The following is a 20,068-nucleotide window of genomic DNA, read 5'->3' as shown; positions in this document are numbered from 1 at the left end:
AGCAGACAATTTTTTTCATTTTGCGGGTTTCCCTGTGCAATGTAGAATGTTTCGCTGCATCTGCAGCCTCTATCCATTACATGCCAGTAGCACACTCTTCTCTCTCCTCCCATATTCTCCTCCTTGGTTGGACAGCCAAAAATGTCTTGCAGACATTTCCAAATGTCCCTTGGGGGTGCAAAATTGCTCTAGGTTAAGAACTGCTATAAAAGTATTCATCATGTAAATATGAAAGTGTATTTAAACGTCCTACTCTTGAAGAAAATTGGGTTGTTTCCAGATTTTGGATAATATAAACAATGTTACTGTAAACTGTCTTTTGTATATCTTATTTGGTGTCCATATGCTCAAGATGCTCTAGTTTGTAGAGTGAAATTGCTAGGCTATCAGAGATGTAACTATTCTAGATAATTCCCTACTGTTTTCTGAATTGGTTGTAGTAACTTTTTATCTTTCAGTCAATGTCACATGTAGTGTTGTTGGCCTTTTTAGTTTTACCTTGTTGGGTAGGTTTGCAAGTATCACATGGAGGTTTCGATTTTATTTCCTTTATTACTATTGAGATTAAATACTGTTTCACATATCATTTGGATTTTATCTGTTGAGATGTCTTTTTTTTATTGATTTGTAGGGTTTTTCTTAAAGCACTAATATTGCCTTTGTTGGTTAAATATATTGCAAATATCTTCTCCCATCTTGCAACTTACTTTTATTTTATTATTACTTACTTTATATTGTCTTTTAGTAAATTATCTGTGGAGGACAGTGATTTTTGTCATTTTATTCTCTACTGTATCCCAGTACCTATAAATATTTGTTTAATGAATAAATGAACATAAGTTCTTAATTTAGGTTTAGTGATTTTTTTCATTTTTTAATTTTCTTTTTATGTCAAATCATTTTTTGTACCATGGTTTATGAAAATAATTCTATTTTCTGATAAAAGCTTTCTAATTTATATGCAGTTTAGTTATATACAGTTTAGCTATTCACATTTAGGTTTTTACCTGGCATGCAATATTTTTACCTGAGATGTCCTTCAAGTCTTTACTGTTGTACAATGACACCACTTGCATATATTGATAATTTATGGGAGAGAGTGTATCTGGGTTCTGTGTTCTGGTATTTGGTTTGTTAGTTTAAAGGATTTATTGAGTAGAAATTTCTTGGCCTTTTGTATTTCCGTGTATATTTTAGAATCAGTTTGTCAAATTCTATCAAAAAACTTGGGAGTTTTGAATGAAATTATATTGAATTTATATGTCTTATTTCTCAACCTCAACACTATTGACATTTTGGGCTGGATAATTCTTTGCAAGGGAGCTTCCTGCATTACAGACTGTTGAACAGCATCCTTGCATTTACCCACTAAAGGCCAGTAGTACCGTACCCCCAATCTTTGTTGTTCATACTGTTTTTATTAAGTTTTGCTATTGATTTCTTCTTAGCTTAATTGAGTTAAGGCTAGAGAAAATAGTCTGTATGGTTTTAATCTTTTAAGTTACATGGTGAGTTTTTGTAAATGTTTCATGTGTTCTTTTTTATTTTTATTTTTTATTGTACTTTTTTCCATTACCATTTCTCTCCCTTATCCTGCCCTTCCCATATGTGTTCTTGAAATCTATTTTGTTAGTTATTTCCTAGGTGCAGTTGTGTCCATTAGGTTAAGGTTGTTCAATAATTGTGTTGAAGTATTTTATATTCTTCTCACTTACTATTTGCTATTCTCATTTGTTAATTGCTCAGTAAATTAACAATTACTGAGAAAGATGTATTAAAATCTTATATCATGATTATAGATTTATATATTTCTTCTTTTCTCCTTGAAGGCCTTCTTCTCGCTTAACCACCCTGTTCACATCCTCTCTCCACCCCTTTTCCCCCTGCTATGTATTAGGTGTATGCAAATATTCAAGTATTTCTTATAACTCAAATATTTTACACATATTTTATGTTTCTTTTTATCTCTAGCTGTCCTTTTTTTCTAACAGTCTTTATTTGAATATCAGTGACATACCACCTTTCATGGTTTTCTGGCTTTACCTTTTCTATTTTTTTCTTTCATTGTTTCTATAACTTTATGTCTTGGATGCCTTTTATAAGTAACGTATGGCTGGATTGTATATTTTTTATTCATTCTGGAAACTTTTTTTGTTTTACTGTATCACTTAATTTTTTTATATTTAATGCAGTCACTGGATATTTGTGTTTATGTTGAACCAGTGCTTCTTTGCCCTTTATATTTTCTTTATTTTTCTCTTATTTCTTACCTATAAATTCTTTGAATCCAAAAAATTCCTTTTTTTTCCTTTCTATTTCTTTATTATACTCTTCATTATGCTCTTTATATTCATTTAATGGTTACCCTAGATATTATAAAAGTTATCCTTAGCCTATCAAAATGTAAAGGTATTGTAATTACCACCTTTGTCATTCTCCCAGACAGGAACTAGAACATTATAATTTCACTTCTTTTCTTGTGTTGTAATTTAAATCTATTTAGTTTTCCTGTAGTCATTGTTGTTATTTTTTTAATGCATTTATTTCTTACTTAGCTTTACACATAAGAATGTCACTTTGTTTTTTTAATTTTTTTATTTTTTCTTTATGTTATGTATATCTGGAATCACTTCTGCCTGAGGTACAGCATTACAACATTTCTTTGAGGTTTTTTTGGAAATTCTGTAAACACTGTTGGACATTATCTGAAAATCTATTTAACTTGGTCTTTATTTCTTAAAATATATTTGATAGGTATGTAATTTAATATTGGCAGTTTCATTTCTCAGTACACTGAAGACATTTCACTGTATTCCAGCATGTATTATTATTGAAAACTTGGGATAATCATTTTTCTTTATTTTAATACTTGCTTTTCCCAAAGTTGAAAGTTTTCTCTTTGTTTCTTGTGTTCTGCAGTTTGACTATATTAATATATTACACTGTAGGAATAAACATTTTTTGGGCCCTAGCTGGTGTGGCTCAGTGGATTGAGCGCTGGCCTGCAAAACAAAGTGTCGCCTGTTCAATTCTCAATTTAGGGCACATGCCTGGGTTGCAGACCAGGTCCCCAGCAGGGGGCACATGAGATGCAATCACACAGTAATGTTTCTCTCCCTCTCTTTCTCCCTCCCTTCCCTTCTCAAAAGATAAATATAAAATCTTTTAAAAAATTAAACATTTTCGATGGTGTCTTTCATCAGTTATGTCTTTAAATAATTACATTTCTCTTCTCCCCTAGTAACTTAGTTTTGCATACTGTTTTCTATATTCTTGTTATATTTTTTTAATTTCTGTGCTATTTTATAATTTTTCCCAATCTTCTGAAAGTTCATTTACTCATTTTTTTATCTGTTCCAGTCTGTTGCAACTACCATTGTTCATTTCTAGAAATTATAGCTACTTGGTTCTGAATTGTTCCTTGTGAATATTCAGTTTTGTGCTTTCCATTTTTACATGGTAGATCTTTTTTTTTTTTAGTCTTTCTCTGATAAGTCCAATAAGTGTTTTTGAATATTTTTGTTGCCTTTTTTTGCTTGTTCTTTTGTATATTGCCTTCTAAGAGTGTTTGATTACTTTTTATTCCAAGTTCCGTATTTTCTCTCAAATTTACTTGAAGCCTAGAATAAAGATACATTTCACTAGAGTGGATTTAGCATTTGCTTGTCAAGTGCCCAGTGACACTACCAATCTAGGGTCATTTGCAACTAAATACAGTTTGAAATTTTCTCTATCAGATTATGCAAATTTAAGATATTTGTGGGAGCACAGTTTTTAATTACTACCTCTCAGGTACATTTGTTTCCTACAGAAGACCAAGAAAACCCCTGTTTTTGTAGTCCTCTGATTAGGAGATGTTAGACTTACTGCTGGTTTAACCTTCACCTAGAAATGAAATCCTTTGAGCCCCCATTTAATGAAAGTGTTGTTCTTTCTCTTAGACCCTGTACCTTGAACTCAGTTCAGGCGTTGCAGGCTCTTCAAGTGTTATCAGAGAAAAAGTCATTTCGGTGCTGCCCTGGTCAGTGTGGTTTGATTGGTTGAAGAATCATCCCATAACCAAAGGATTGTGGGTCCAGTCTGTTGCCTGGCCACCTACAACCCTGGGTCCAGATGTGAAAGATCCCCCATCTAGGCGCATCCAGGAAAGAACTGATCAGTTCTTTTCTCTTGCACTGATGTTTTTCTCCCCTCCTTCCCCGTTCCCTCTAAAAAATAAAAGCAATTAACAAAAGTATCCTCAGGTGAGGATAAAAAGAAAATTGTTTCAGTGTACTCCTTCTGTATTTTAGGCTTCTGCTTTGAGTTGCTATCCTGGTAATTTCTTGTTAGTTCATAGGGTTTCAGATGCTTTTCAAAATGTGTTTGAAGCCCTAGCTGGCATGGCTCGGTTGGTTGGATCATCATCCCTTCCAAGGGTGTCCAACCTTTTGTCATCTCTGGGCCATACTAGAAGAAGAGTTGTCTTGGGCCACACATTAAATACACAAAGACTAACAAAAATGGAAAAAACAATCTCCTAATGTTTTAAGTAAATTTACCATTTTGTGTTGGGCTGCATTCATAGCCACCCTAGGCTGCATGTGGCCTACCGGCCACGAGTTGGACACCCCTGTGCATTGGAAGTTACGATTCCTGGTCAGGACACATGATTGAGTTATGGGTTCTGTCCTAGTCAGGACAAGTGCAAGAGGCAACCAATCGATGTTTCTCCCCTCTCCCCTCCAAAAATATCAATAAAGCATGTCCTCAGATGAAGATAAAATAATAATAAAAATGTTTAAAATTTTATTAAAGAAAAATATTTATATAAATATTGTTTACCATATTACCATAATCAGAACTTGTATATATCAATTTAAAATAATTTCTTTCCTTGGATAAGGGTGGGGGGAGAGTGTGTGAATGTGTGAATCTAACTCATAATTTTGAAACTTCCACACACTTTGTGCATATTTTTTATTATTGTAAGGCAATATCTACTTAAACAGACTATGACTTTGTTGGGACTAATTAAAAATCTTAATCATCTTTTTAAGAAATCATGCTGGAGCAGCTGGATGTCCATGTAGGAAAAGGGAAGTTAAACGCAGGTCTTACCCCTTCACAGAAAAATTAACTTAAAATAGTTAATGTAAAATGCAAAACTATAAGTTTCTAAGAAAGAACATAGGAGAAAGTCCACATGATCTTGTGTTTTGTGTTGAGATTTTTAAATATAACCAGTGAGAACACAGTCCATGAAAGAAAAAATTGGTAAGCTGGACTTACTAAAATTAAAAGATTTCTGCTCTGTAAAAGATACTTAAGATGAAAACACAAATCACAGCCTGGAAGAAAATATTTGCAAAACACATATATGATGATGGACTCATAGTCAAAATATAGTAAGAAATTTTTAAAACTCAAAAAATAAATAACGCAAAATAAATAACCTGGGCAAAGAATCTAAACAGACACCTACCAAAAAAGAGATAAAAACAGCAAATAAGCCTATGAAAAGATGCCCAACATTATTTGTTATTAGGTCATTGTAAATTAAAACAACAGTTAAGACTTCACTACAGGGCTATTAGAATGGCTAAGATCTAAAACAGTGGCAATACCAATTACTGCCAAGGATATGAAGCCACAGGAATCTCACTGTTGGTGGGAATGCAAAAATGGAATAGCCACTTTACAAGACAGTCTGACAGTTTCTTACAGAGCAAAGTATAGCTTCAGTGTAAAATCCACCAATCACATGCTCTTAGGTGTTTACCCAACTGCTTTGAAACTTTATTTCCACATTAAAAAAGTACATGTGAATGTTTATAGTAATTATAATTGCCCCAAACTGTAAACAACAAAGATGTTCTTCAGTAGATGAAATAGATAAACAGTGGTATATTGATACAATGAATACCATTTGGTGATAAGAAGAAATGTGCTCTCAAGCCACATGAAAGTATAGATAAATCTTAAATGGGTACTGCTGAATAAAAGGAAAGAAACTATTCTGAAAAGGCTACATACTATATGATTTCAGTTTATATGACATTCTGGAAAAGGCAAACTGTAAAGATAGCAAATATATCAGTGTTTGTCAGGTTTTGGGGGGGAGGAAAGTTTGAATAGGTGAATCATGGGGCATTAAGGTGGTGAGACTATTCTGTATGACACTGTAATGTTGGATGCACAATACTATGCATGTTTCAAAACCTGTAGAGTTTTACAGCACAAAGAACACACATTAATACATGCAAATTTTTACTAAAAAAATCATTTATGGGATCATCCCAGGATGAATACAGACTAGTAGAAAAGAATAACTGTACTAGTACATGAAATAACATCACACTGAGAGAATTTAGGGAATACGTGCTATTCTAAGTAACTGAAGAAATAAGTGGAGACTGTGAGGGTAAAAGCCAAAAAAATTTTTTAAAAAACCTAGATAAACACTGTACTTTAGTTGGCAAAGTTGTTTCCCATGGGAGTATGGGTTACCAATTCTGAAATCCCTATATGTGTATATTGGAGTTGAAAAATTAAGCAAGTAGTTGGTTGATTTTTTTCAATATTGTATGAGTAGGAGATGCCTAAAAGAAATGACATTTCCCTAACAGTGAGCCAGTAGCAAGAACGACACCTAACACCTAGATCTTGGTTTCCAATTCCTTTCTCTCATAAAAGAAACCAGGGCTCCATGAATAAATGTTAAATGCTAGTCCTGGGACAGAGAATTTACCAGGTGAGCATGGAGCATTTCATAGTGTCAGACAGTAAACAAATACTTAAGGAAAACTAAACAACCTTGAAAGTTTGTCAAAAGGATACAGGAGCCAACTAAAAGAGCCTTCAGTGGCCAAAGCTGGAAAATATTGAGCATGAAAATAAATACCAAAAATTTGGATTAACCCAGAATATAAAATATTCCTGAGTTCATACTGATATAAATCAATGATTGAATAATGTAACAAATGAGTAAAAACAGACAAATCTCTTCATGTAGAATTTGAAATAATTTATGTAAATACCTACATAAACCCTAAGGAAATGGAGCATAACTCCCTTGCCCTTGAGTGCGGGCTGTGCGTAGTAACTACCTTCCAAAGAACACAGTATTGGGAAAGGGAAAAGTGTGATTTTTAACAGTGGAGAAAACTAAAAAATACTACCTTAACTAGATGATCATGATTAACAGTCAGTAGTGTTTAGTCATATTGTTAGTACGTGATGGGAATGGCACTTAATTTCTTTCATCTTCCTCTCAAAAACCCATAAACTGGATCTAACCATGAGAAAACATCAGACAGACCCAAATTGAAAGACATTCTATAAAATAACCTGACCACTGCTCAGTGCATCATGGTCACCAAAAAACATGAGGTCTGAAAAAGTGTCACAGCGTAGAGGAGCCTAAAGAGACATGATAACTTAACTACCTTTTGTGGTATTCTGAGAGAAATCCTAGGACAAAAAAAGGACATTAGGTCCAAGAAAATCTGAATACAGTATGACTTTTACGATATTTAATAATAATGTTATTGGGGTGGAGGGAAGTGGAATTGAAGGAAGGTGGTCAAAAGGTACAAACTTATAGCTGTAAGATAAGTACTAGTGATGTAAAACATGATAACTATAGTTAAGACTTCTATATGATATATAGCAGCAATTTTCTCCTGGTGTGCTGCAAGAATTTTTTAAATGTATAATACCTGACTATTTAGTCAGGAGGACTGACTGCTTTTTCCTTAGATTGTCAAATTTTTAAAAAATGACAACCCAACACAACAATAGCCATTTGATGTGAATGAGTCAAAATTATACTTTTTTTTGTCAGATGGGCAACAGATATATTTTTGGATGTGCTGCAGAATTTTAGCGATTAGTTTATGTGTGCCACGAGATGAAAAAGGTTGAAAATCACTGATCTGTAGGAAAGTTATTAACATAGATTCTAAGATTTCTCATCAGAAGGAGAAATATGTTTCTTTTTATTGTGCTTATATGAGATAACTAAACCTATTGTGGTAATCATTTGTAATCGTTTTACAATATATGTAAAAATCAAACCATCACCTGTACACCTTAAACTTACACAGTGATATATGTTAATTATTTCTCAAGAACACTTGAGGCAAATAATAACGTTATCAATATTGGCTCATTAAATGTGACAATTGTACCTTACTAATGTGAGATATTAATGATAGGAGAAACTAATTGTGATGTATATGGTAACCTCTGTACTATTTAACTTTTCTGTCAGTCTCAAACTTCTTTTAAAAAGTATATTTTGGCCCTGGCTGGTGTGGCTCAGTGAATTGAGTGCCAGATTGTGACCGAAAGGGTCTCTGGTTAGATTCCCAGTCAGGGCACATTCCTGGGTTGTGGACCAGATCCCCAGTAGGAGTGGCTCTGGAGGCAACCACACATTTGATGTTTCTCTCCCTCTCTTTCTCCCTCCCTTCCCTTCTTTCAAATAAATAAATTTTTTTTTTTTTTTTAAAGAAGTGCATTTTTAAAAATACTGCAGAATTCAGTTTAAGGAAAATTCTTTGATATTCTTTCATTAAGCTCAAACAGTTTGATCTTTTATTTTCCTCCTTTAACTACATGGAAATTTTGGTAAAATGGGAAAAGAAGTGTTCTAGACAAATGATGAGTTGAGAAAGTCTTAGTGGCACATTAAAAAATTGTAAGAGTACTTCAATGAAAGTATACTTGAGATTATTTTGGACCTCCAAGTGATTGACATAGCTTTGAAGCACTGATTGGTAAGTTTTAAATAATGCAACATTCTGAATAGATGAAATCTCAGTGCCATCCTGTTCCATTTGCCCACTATGTGAATCATCCTTTTGCCCAATGTATTTATGATGTATACCTACCCACCTGTTGGTCACTTAGTAGCCTTCTGGGTTATCATGTCGACTGTCTCTGTGTAACACCCTTGTTTTCAAGGTGCCTTCATTTTATGTGATAATGGCCCCAAAGCACAAGATGCAGTTCAATAGGAAACTGTCAACCCTAAATAATATTTAAGTCCTAAATTATCATACATATAAATGTAACTGGAGTCAAATATGTAGTGTTGGCCATAAACAAAATACTCTATAAATAAATATTTTTATTCTGTAATTTATGCAACCCTGTAACATTATGAGCAAATTTCCTTGTGCTTTTTTCTTTGCCACTTAGAGATGAAACTGGGCTCTTTTTAAATGATGCCATTTCATTCATGGCTCGATTTATTAGAAAGGAAAAGAATTTAACCTTTTCTGCTCCCAGTTCAGAGTCTTGGCTTTCCCATGCTATGAAGGGTAAGTCTTCTCTAGAACTATGTTTTACTGACACCATTTTACCTCTCCTTTAAATTCCTTAACACCAAAAATCTTCAGCCAATGTTTTTCCTCTAATGGGTAACTTTAACCTTTTTCAGTTCTCAAATTCCTTTAATAATGTTCTGAAATTTTGGGCCTTTCTCCACAAAAGTACCCAGACCTAAATTTTCATAGAGCTTCAAAATGTTCGTAGATACTTAGGAATCCATGTGCCACAGATTAAGAAGCCCAGCCTGTTTTGAATCATATTAATATTAGTAATAGAGCTCAGTTTATTTTCCTCAGGTTCTTTCCTCTTGATTATCATCTTACATGAAAAGCATTAGTACTGACAGGGTTATTTTAATAGTTGTTGAAGATTTAATAAAAATAATCTGAAAGGTTATAGCTCTAGGACAATAACTATACTTGCTTTTGGCCTTGGGCTATACTGGCATGGCTCAACTAACTTCAAAATTTGAAATTCTGATATTTAGTAAATTTCTTTCTTCTTGATACGGATAATGTGTACCCTGTGCAGTCTTGAAAGGAGCAGTTCATTGGTACTCACATATTATGTGTAAATATATGATTTTTTTTTTTTTTTTGAGCATTTAGTTTGCTGTTTCACTTGCCTTTTGTATTTACAGGGGCAGAAGTATACAGTAGTCTCCAATTATCTGTGATTTTGCTCTCTACTGTTTCAGTTACCCATGGTCTAAAAATATTAAATGGAAAGTTTCAGAAATAAACAACTGATAAGTTTAAAATTGTGCAACATTCTGAGTATGATGGTGAAATCTCAGTGCCGTCCTGTTCCATTCGCCCAGCATGTAAATCATCACTTTGCTAAGTGTATTTGTGCTGTATACCCTACCCACCTGCTGGTCACTGAGTAGCCTTCTGGGTTATTATGTCAACTGTCTCTGTATCACACCGTTGTTTTCAAGTAGCCTTTATTCTACTTGGTAATGGCCCAAAGCACAAAAGTAGTGATGCTGGCAATTTGAATACAAGAAAGTGAAGCTATAAAGTGATTCCTTTAAGTGAAAACGTGAGTGTAGTACAATAAAATATTTTGAGAATATCATCTTTGCATAACTTTGATTATAACGTACCTTTATAATTGTTCTGTTTTATTATAAGTTAGTGTTGCTAAATCTTATTGTGCCTAATTTACAAATTAAACTTTATCATAGGTATGAATATATAGGAGAAAGCATAGTATATACATAGGGTTCGGTACTATCTGCAGTTTCAGGCACCCACTGGCCAGTCTTTGAACATATTCCCTGTGGATGAGGGGGTTTACTGTATGTATTAGCTTTTTACAAGGAATGTTACAAAGTACAGGATGCAGTTTAGAGACAGACTTATCACTGGAGATACAATCACAATAAATTCTATTTATAAGGCATTTTTGAAGATCTACAAGTTTTCAAATGTGTAACTTTTTTTAAAAATAACCTGTGAGGTAATTTTCTTCCATTTTTTCATGTACTACTAGACAGGCCACATACTCCCAAGATATTTTTTATTATTAAGCTTTAGAGCTTTTATTATTAAAATAATAATAATAAAATTAAATAAATAATAAAATAAAATAAAAAATAATAAAATAATAAGCTTTTATTTTTAAGTGTTAGAGAAGGAAAGGGAGGGAGGGACTGAGGGAAGGAGGGAAGGAGGATAGAAAAAGAAAAACATTGATTTGTCTTCCCATTCATTTATGCATTCATTGGCTGCTTTCTTGTATGTGCCTGACTTGAGATCAAACCCACAATGTTCGTGTATCAAGATGATGCTCTAACCAGTTAAGCTCCCAGGGCTTATTAAGCTTTAAATACTCAATCAAAAGTCAATCAAAGTGTCTGTCTCTCTACTTTTCCCCACACCTTCTCATATCTTGAGAAAGACTTATATATATTCACTGCAATCCTAGGTAACTGTTAAGTCCTTCATTTCTGGTATGCAAATGTTTCATTAGTGAATCTTTCTCAGTTTTAGTAGCCTCAGATTTTTCTCTCCTCTCCTAACTCAGATTTTCTCTAGTTTATTCATATTTATTTTCAGACTTCTTCTATTTTGTTTTGGTTTACAACCTGCTATGTATTACATGAATTAAAAAGAAGAAACAAAAATGAGACTACCTAAAACTTGTCCTGTCTTATACTTGGGTTATCTACAGTCCATCACCAGATTAAGTTTTATTAAGACTGTAATCCACTGTTTAAGAGAAAATCTACTTAAAAGCTGTTTCACACATGGAACAGTTACTTGGAAATCATCTACTATTTGGAATGATCTCTGCTAAGTGCTCATAGGTAGTGTACTTCAGCCACAACCAGGTTCAGTAACTTTGAGTGAGCCAGAATGTTATAATATGTCATAAAAGCTATAAATTTAACAGGGCCGTTTGTTATGTTTGGATAAATTGTTTTGCTGCTAGGTAAAATTATGTCTGCCTTTTGCCTTCCCTTCTCTTCTGCCTGCTTCTGTTTCAAGTTGGAAGGATACAAAGAAGGCTAGAGTTCCTGCTGTAGCTGTTGCATACACTAGCGGAGGAGTAGAATTGAAAATAATGAAGATAAAATGAGACATTTTTTTAAGCCATGGATGGGTTCATACATACTGTGTAAGAAAGTTTTCTGGTTCCCACTTGACTTTTCTGAAAAGTACTTCTTTATTCCCTTAACTCATCCTCAGCAGGAGGCAGGAGTTTTGGGCTTTTTGGACAGGGATTTCTTAGTGCTATTTTATCTCATCACCCTTACTCTGGAAGTAGATGCTTCTGCTTTTGATGGTGATGGGAAAACTGCTGGAATGACTTTCTCTGGTTCTGGAATATTAACAAGTGACTGGTCTTATTCTCCAAACAGCATTAACCTTGCAACATGCACAGTAAGGAATCTGGCTTCCAGTAGAACTCAACTAAGGAATTAGAGCTTTCAGCTTGTTCTATGTGCAAAAGAGGCAGGATAATTATCAAAAAATTAAATACTCAAATTAGGAGAACCTTATAGTAACAGAGCATCACCTGTGCTATAAGTACAGTGCTAAGTACTTTACACTTGTCATTTTTTTCTCACATCACCTTTAGTCATTTTTCAACATTTTTTTAATGCCTCTTAATTAAAGTTGTATTATCTTCATTTTCAAGATTAGAAATTTGAATTTCACATAGAACAGTTGACTTTTCTTGTACCCCGTAGTAGCTCATGTAGTTGGAATTTAAACTCTACTTTGGCTGATTCCAAAGACTTGAAACCACTCTAGGATGACATCTTGAGGGTTCTGAAGCTGTATGTTGTGATTGCTGTACCCACAATTATGGTCTCTCTTTATTATCTATATTACAAATTATGCAAGTATGTATTCTGCAGCCCTACTTTCATATTGCTTTTCAGTTTCATCTTTTGTGTCTTATAATAACTATTAAGAAAAACATAAAATTTTACATTTCTGGCAAATTTATGTTGAACATTCTTTGGCCTGCCCTCTAATGATTATGTATTGATAGTGACTACACCAGTGCTCTGTAGGCAACGTTTCAGAGCAGTCTGTCTTTCAGTTTAGTTTTTAACATTTTTTTATTTGAAATGTATTCATTATTTTGTTTGAATAATATACTCACATAGTTCATGTTTCAGGAAATACAAAGTATGCAATATAATGTCTCCATACATCCCTGAACCTAAACCAAACCACACTATTTTTCTTTCCCAGAGCCAACCATTTTACCATATTTGTATATCTTTCCAAAAATATTTAATATATCCACAATCAAATACACACACATTATCCTTTTTTTTTCCCATGAATGAATGTATCCTATAGATCTTTACCTATCAGTCATGGGCAACTGTTTATTTTGATAGCTCCATGGATTCCATTGACTTTAACAAAGTCAATAAAAAAGTTAGTTGTGGACCCTGTACCTAGTCTGCCTGCGTGTAGACTATGACTCTACTACTGGGAAACCTCTTTTTCAAGTTCATAAATCTCTAGGTGCCTCAATTTTCTCATCTGTAAAATGGGATAAAAATGGTGCATTCTTCATAGGATTGTTGTAGATTAAATGTTTTAACGCCAAGGGCTTATTCAGCACAATGCCTGGTAGATAGTAAGCACCCAAAATTAGTTGCCACCACCGTTGGCATTATCATTGCCACTTGTACTTATTTAATCAGATTTCTATTTAAGTGTATATGGGCTTTCTTTTTTACAAATAGTGCTTCAGGAAAAAAAACCTTGTGTGTTGATTATTTTACACATGTGTAAGTTTAGGGATGCTTTACAACAAGTACGATATCAAGGCTAAAGAGCATGTTGTCAAGAGCATATTTAATTTAGACATTTTTCAAATTGAATGCCACAGAGATTATATCATGTTACCCTCTCACCAGCAGTTTGATATAATTTAAATAACAACTTGATGGTTGCTTTCTGATGTTACTTATATTTCTGGTATTATTTGTAGTTAAAAATGACAACTTTGAAAGTTTTTCTTTTACCTTCATTGGAAGCATAATCCTCTCAGGAGGGCCTGTTCAAACAACCTTTTAGCTTTTTAGTATAAAATATGCATGTTGGTAGTTTATACTTGCAGAATTCTCACAGATAATTTGTTAGAGAGAGGAAGATAATCTTTTTTCCGCCATTCTTTATTTTCATATATTTATGTTTCTATGGATATGAATTATTTCAGGGTTTTGATGTGTTTTTATTATTCATAATATTAGAATAATCTTATAAGAAGTATGCATCTTTAAGAACCAAGACTGTGAGGGTGAACTGAGATTAGCTTTTCAATTTATTTTGAGTACTAGTCTTGAGTTATAGCAAGATTTTTTCTTTGTCAAGAAAAGCTTAAGAAGACTTTTCAAGGACTTGAAGGAAATACAAAGACAAATAAATACTGACCTCTGCCATACTTAGCTCTAGTAGGTGAGCTACATGGGAGCCTTTCCTAGGTTAGACAATGTGTTGTCAAAGAATGTGTTAGTCAGAACTTTGGACATTACCTAAACTATTCAGGTAAATGACTGAAAAGTAAGTGAAAGAAATAAAAATAAGTCATCATAGAATACAATACAGGGACATAGTGCTATAGTAACCAATAAAATGAGCAAATGCTTTAAATAGAATAGATAGGATATTACTAAGGAAAGGCTGTCTAGTCTGATGTAGCAATTGGGAGATAATTGGTGTGAGGAAGCAGCTTCAGTAGCATTGTGAAACACAACTGGAGAAGAGTGAACAGCTGGAAAGTAAACAGGCTGATCTTTGGAATAGTCATTAAGGCAAAAGAAAGAAAGATTTTCCTCTTTAAAAAAATCTCAGTAACAATCTTTTATTCATTTCAAAATTATGGCTTTAAATATCTGGTTTTAATTTATTCATAATTTTTATTTGTATATGATACCTTTAAAGATGCTAACTATGTGGGGGTTTTTTAATATTTCTTTTCCTAGTTACTGTTTTGTTGCTTCTCACTTCGTTACATTAAATTAATGCAGCAAAATAGTCCTCCTTTTATGAACTAACATAACTAGTCCATTGAAATTATAGTTAAGATTCCACTGAATATGGAAACTGCCATATTAATCATGGAAATGGAGTAGAGCATTAGTTGCACTGGAAATATTTTAATAATGATACACCATCTTTTGTCATTTATAAAGCTCTCCCATGTATAATGTGCACCCAAATTTTTGGCCCAAACTTTCAGGAAAAAATTATGTTTTAATTTTTTATTGTTTTTATTTATTCATGTTTAGATACTTATTTTTTTGTATTATAAGGGAAGTTTAGCATTTATTTTTGAACATAGGGTACAGGAAATTTAATGTAACAAATAATTACAAAGCATAAGAGTGGATACAAGGTATTTCTGGTATTACCCATGTGTAATATGCAACCTTATTTTTCCCTCAAAAATTTGGGCAAAAACTGCGCATTATACATGGCAAAATGTGGTATGTAACTTACTACTAAAATAGTAATTTGTGTTGTCCTTTTTCTTGCAGTTTTACTTATTTTTATAAGCTGAATGACTTAAATCATTTATTTAAAATAATTCTATTTAACATGTCACCTTGGTAGATTCCTCCCCATCAAACCTACCACTTACTGAAATATGTAGAAACTAAGAAACTAAGCCGATCCTTATTCATTAGTCATAGATACAATAAAATACAATGAAATCAATTTAAGGGAGTCTTATACATGTATATTGTGTATGCAACATTCTCTGACATCATCTGGCAGTTATCCCTTGCCCACAATTCCCTTCTGCCTCAGAAGAGATCTCATTCCTCCTTCACAATTTGGGACCCCAAGATTTCTAATTTTTTTTCCTTTTTTATTGAATTCATAGGAAGTGACATTGGTTAATACATTTCTTGTTTTTTTTAAATCAACTTTACCAAGATATAATTTCTGTACATTAAAATTAACATATTTTAAGTATACAGATTGATGATTTTGACAAATGTAGACAACCAGGTTATAACATTCTAGTCAAAATGCATTTCCATTTCTGCCCTGACCAGTGTAGCTCAATTGGCTGAGCATCATCCCACAAAGTGAAAAGTCACTGGTTTGATTCCTGGTCAGGGCATGTGCTTGGGTTGCCAGCCCAGTTCCCAGATGAGGTGCATGCAAGAGGCAGCCAATCGATGTTTCTGTCTTACATCGATGTTTGTCTCCCTCTCTTCCTCCCTCCCTTCCCACTCTCTAAAAATAAATAAATAAAATCTTTAAAATATATATATATATATATATATCCATTTCCCAGAGAACAACTACTTCTTTCCATGTTTAATAACTTAAATGTCTAATTGTATTTCTGCTTAATACTCATGAATATAATTTTACTTATCAGGAGTACCTTGAAACAGCCCCTGAAATTACAGGGTTTTTAATATAAAGGAGTCTATTTCAGGTTGGCAAAATAGTTCATGACCCAGACAGGGTGAAATACAGTTGACCCTTGAACAACACAGGTTTGAAATGCACAGGTCTATTTATTTATATGTGGATGTTTTCCCCCAATAAACCCATAGTCAGCTCTCTATATCCCAGGATTTATATCTGTGAATTCAACCAACTGAAAATTGAAAACAGTATATTTGATCGGCTGTTGGGAATTAGGGGATAGTCCTAGAACCAGTACTACATGAATGAATACCAAGGGATGCCTGTAAGTTAACGTTTTTGAGGAGTCAAAAGTTATACATGGATTTTTCACAGTGTTGGGGCTGGTCCCCCAAAACCCACTCATTGTTCAAGGGTTTTGTTGAGTGATTTTAAGAATGTCTGACACAAAGTAACTTTTACTGATATAATTTATAATTAGCAATTTAATGTGTTTTCTGTTTATTTAATTTTTAAGAATTGTCTGAAAATAAAGGGTATATTACAGGGCATAAACAACCTGTCTTCAGGACTGTTAAATGCTGTTTATAGTACTGTTGTTAGCTTAAAATAAAATCACAATATAAAAGTTTCTCATTTTGTTTAGGAAATTGCACACTGTGGAAGAACTCTTAAAAATTTTTTTTTTTTATTCACCCAAATCTCCCAGTCTAGACTCTCTCATTCCTACAGCTGGATATAGAGAATACCTGTTGGTGGTACTTAATTCAGCATCCTGCAAATGAATGAGAAAACTATACAGGATTGGGCAAAAATAGGTTTACAGTTGTGAATACTCAAAACACAGCTCATTTTTCTGTTTTATTTATTATTTTTCATATGTACAACTGTAAACTTTTTGCTCCACCTAGTATTTCAAGTAATTAAAACATGCTTAAAAATGTTTTTGATTAAAAGAGGGTAGATAGCATTTTTCTCATTTTACAGATTAGTAAAAATCAAGTCAAATTAAGTTTAATGTGCCTTTGTAGTTTTTGTTGTGCCTCTGAATTAAGATCATATTTTGATGACTTTTAGTGGCTGTTTAGTTCCATGCTCTTTGCTATAAGACTACATGTGCATTTCATGAATTGCAACTGGTAAATACTGACAGGCCTGACAGGTTATAAAGTAATTTTCTTACTGATTGAGTTTTTAACTTGAATGTTTTACATTGATACAGTTCAAATTGAACCTCGTGTAATTATTAGGCCAGGGTTCTCTGTCCTCAAGGTTGATTTAAATTACACTAATTTTTAACCCTAGTTTTTGGTATATACCACTCACCATTATTGTAACAGTAATAATAGGTATGTAAATATAAAGTAGCTAAAAGTAGTATGAAATAATGAGGTAACAAGGCGGTTAATTCTTTTTATTGATTGTTTCATATTTATGTAGAAATTACTGAGCAACGTTTTGTGTTCATAGAAAACAATTCAACTGAAGTGTGTTACTAGATTAAGGGACATTTCATTTTAATTTATAGAAGAATATTCTGATAATATAGAATGTCAGAAAGAGCCATAAAGGGAGATTACACTCTACAGTTGGATGTTTTACAGACTAAGACAATCAGCTATATGTCTGGATAGCACCAATATATACCTAAGTCAATTTTTAGGGTTCTTTCTGCAATATAAATACATTGTCTTATGTCTTTATCTTTTCCTTTTCCAGTACTCCTCTTGGTATTTTTTCCTTATACTTATCTAATTCACAGAGTATTCAGTTTTAAAAAAAAATATCTAAAGAACTTGGAAGTTCTTAAACAAGAGGTTTTTGGGTTTTTTTTAATAGGAGTTTAGTGGAGGAAAGAAGTTAAACCCAAGCATATAAAACTTTCCAGACAATGGTCAGATAAAATTTAATGTTTAGCATGGAATAGAAAAAGATTAACTGTAAAATATGTTGTTCCACAGGTACTGTGAGAATAGAGATGTTTCGAAATATGCAGAATGCAGAAATCATCAGAAAAATGACTGAAGAATTTGATGAGGTATAGCATTTTAATATTTATGCAAATGGCCTACTTATACTTTTAAATGGTGAATATGTTATTTTTTGTTTGATTTAGTGTTTAGTATAAGTTATAGTATTTTCTTTTGTATATGCTAGTCCATGCTACTAATTCCAAAATTAATGGTTTCTGGGGGTTTGATTACATTTCATGAAGGTAACATTAAATTGATGACCATTAAGGATAAGAAAATTAGTGGTATGAAATAAGTTCATTCTTTACATTCATTCTTGAAGACCACCTAAAATTTCCAAATTTATAAGGCATGTTCAATAGTGTCATATTCTGTAGAATGTTAGTCCTATTAAATGTTTTAAAGAAAAAAGAATTTGTAGGTCAAAGAAGTGGGAAAAGATTTCATACTATGTCTTAGATATTGTCACAGAACAAGATCTTTCTAAGGTTCTCAAAAATTCTATTGGAGAAAAATCTGCCTAACTTCAGTCCATAATTCCCAAAATTATTTCATGTGTCCTTTAACTGCCACCACCCAGAGAGAGAGAGAGAGAGAGGAGAGAGAGAGGAAAGAGGAGAGAAGAGAAACTTAAGCATGCATTAGGGACACTCTGAGAATATTGTGTTTTCTTTGCTAGTCTTCACAAATTAAACATGCAGAACTCATTTTTCTGCATTTCCTTTATTTTCACTGAAATATTTTTTCAAGTAGTTTTACACAGATTATTGAAACACATAGTTTTTACTTCTGTATTGTATTTATAGTGAACTCAGTTCATGCTTTAGGCCACCATTAATTTCATTTTTAACATTATGCCTTTTGATTAAAGTAAGAATTCTATTTTCTGGTAGATTTTTTTTCTTTCAACACAAACAATAAAGGTTGGTTTTATTCTAGGTCCACTCTTTCAGTGGAGTGGGCTCAGGCTTTGTTGTTGTAGTAGTAGTAGTAGTAGTAGTAGTAGTAGTAGTAGTAGTAGTAGTAGATATTTTTATTCTAAAAATGTACTGCTCACATAACCAAACACAGATTGCATAATATATGTCTTTCTCTTCAGGTGTTCTTTTTTACTCTAGTAGTACATGCCAAAACATTTTCATGTGCATATTTACTGAAACATTCTGTTTATGTCTTTCACACTATTTAGTCACATTCCTTGGGAGGTAGAAGAGACCTTACATTGTGATCCTGTGTGCGTGTGTGTGTATATATATATGTATATGTGTGTGTGTGTATCCATAATTGCTTCACTTCTGTAATCCAGTAAAGCTCTTAATTTTGAAAAGGACCTTTTTGTAATTTAATTAGTGGCAAACCTGGCTTCAGTTAACATGAGGCTATTTAAAATTTTTATTTATTCCAGCCTGTAAATATCTGTATATATTCCTAGTGATATGTTGATGCTCTTGATTTTAGGGGGCTGGCCTAGATTATTTTGGGGTATATGATGGAATATAAGGTATATACATGGTATTAATTTTGATAATTAAAAAACTAGATTCTGAAATACACCTGTGGGATCACTTTTCCTTAAAAAAAAATTATTTTTGTTGTTACTTCATGAGTTTACATGTGGCAGATTGATAAGAAAGCCAGATTAAGGTGCCAGGTGGTAAGTTTACTGACCAGCTACTGAACTAACTACCTTGAATTATAGGTGATCAGATGACAGATTGAAAAGTGGTATGCATTTTGGACCTTCATGGCACTAACACATGGTGGAATGATTATTGTTTTAAGACATTAATTCCCAAACTTTCTCGAACATCAACATCACCTAGGGATATTTATTTTGTTTAATTTTTCAATTTTTTAAAATTGTAATTTACATTCTGTATTATTTTGTATAGTTTCAAGTGTATAGCA

General features: G+C 32.9%; 1 protein-coding gene across 3 annotated transcripts in view; it reads left to right on the top strand.

The window, feature by feature from the left end:
* Positions 1-20,068, top strand: part of STAG1 (STAG1 cohesin complex component) — a 373,948-nt gene that overhangs the window by 177,177 nt on the left and 176,703 nt on the right. For all 3 annotated transcript variants that reach the window (XM_054595514.1, XM_054595513.1, XM_054595512.1), the window contains exon 6: positions 18,149-18,225. In XM_054595514.1, the coding sequence (XP_054451489.1) occupies positions 18,149-18,225 (77 nt within the window). The remainder of the gene's footprint in view (positions 1-18,148; positions 18,226-20,068) is intronic.

This window comes from Pteronotus mesoamericanus, unplaced genomic scaffold (assembly GCF_021234165.1).
Source record: "Pteronotus mesoamericanus isolate MK-2021 breed Mesoamerican mustached bat unplaced genomic scaffold, CSHL_Meso_final scaffold_54, whole genome shotgun sequence".
NCBI classification, from domain to species: domain Eukaryota; kingdom Metazoa; phylum Chordata; class Mammalia; order Chiroptera; family Mormoopidae; genus Pteronotus; species Pteronotus mesoamericanus.
The sequence above is the reverse complement of the archived record's forward strand: the minus strand, read 5'-3'. Positions and strand labels throughout refer to the sequence as shown.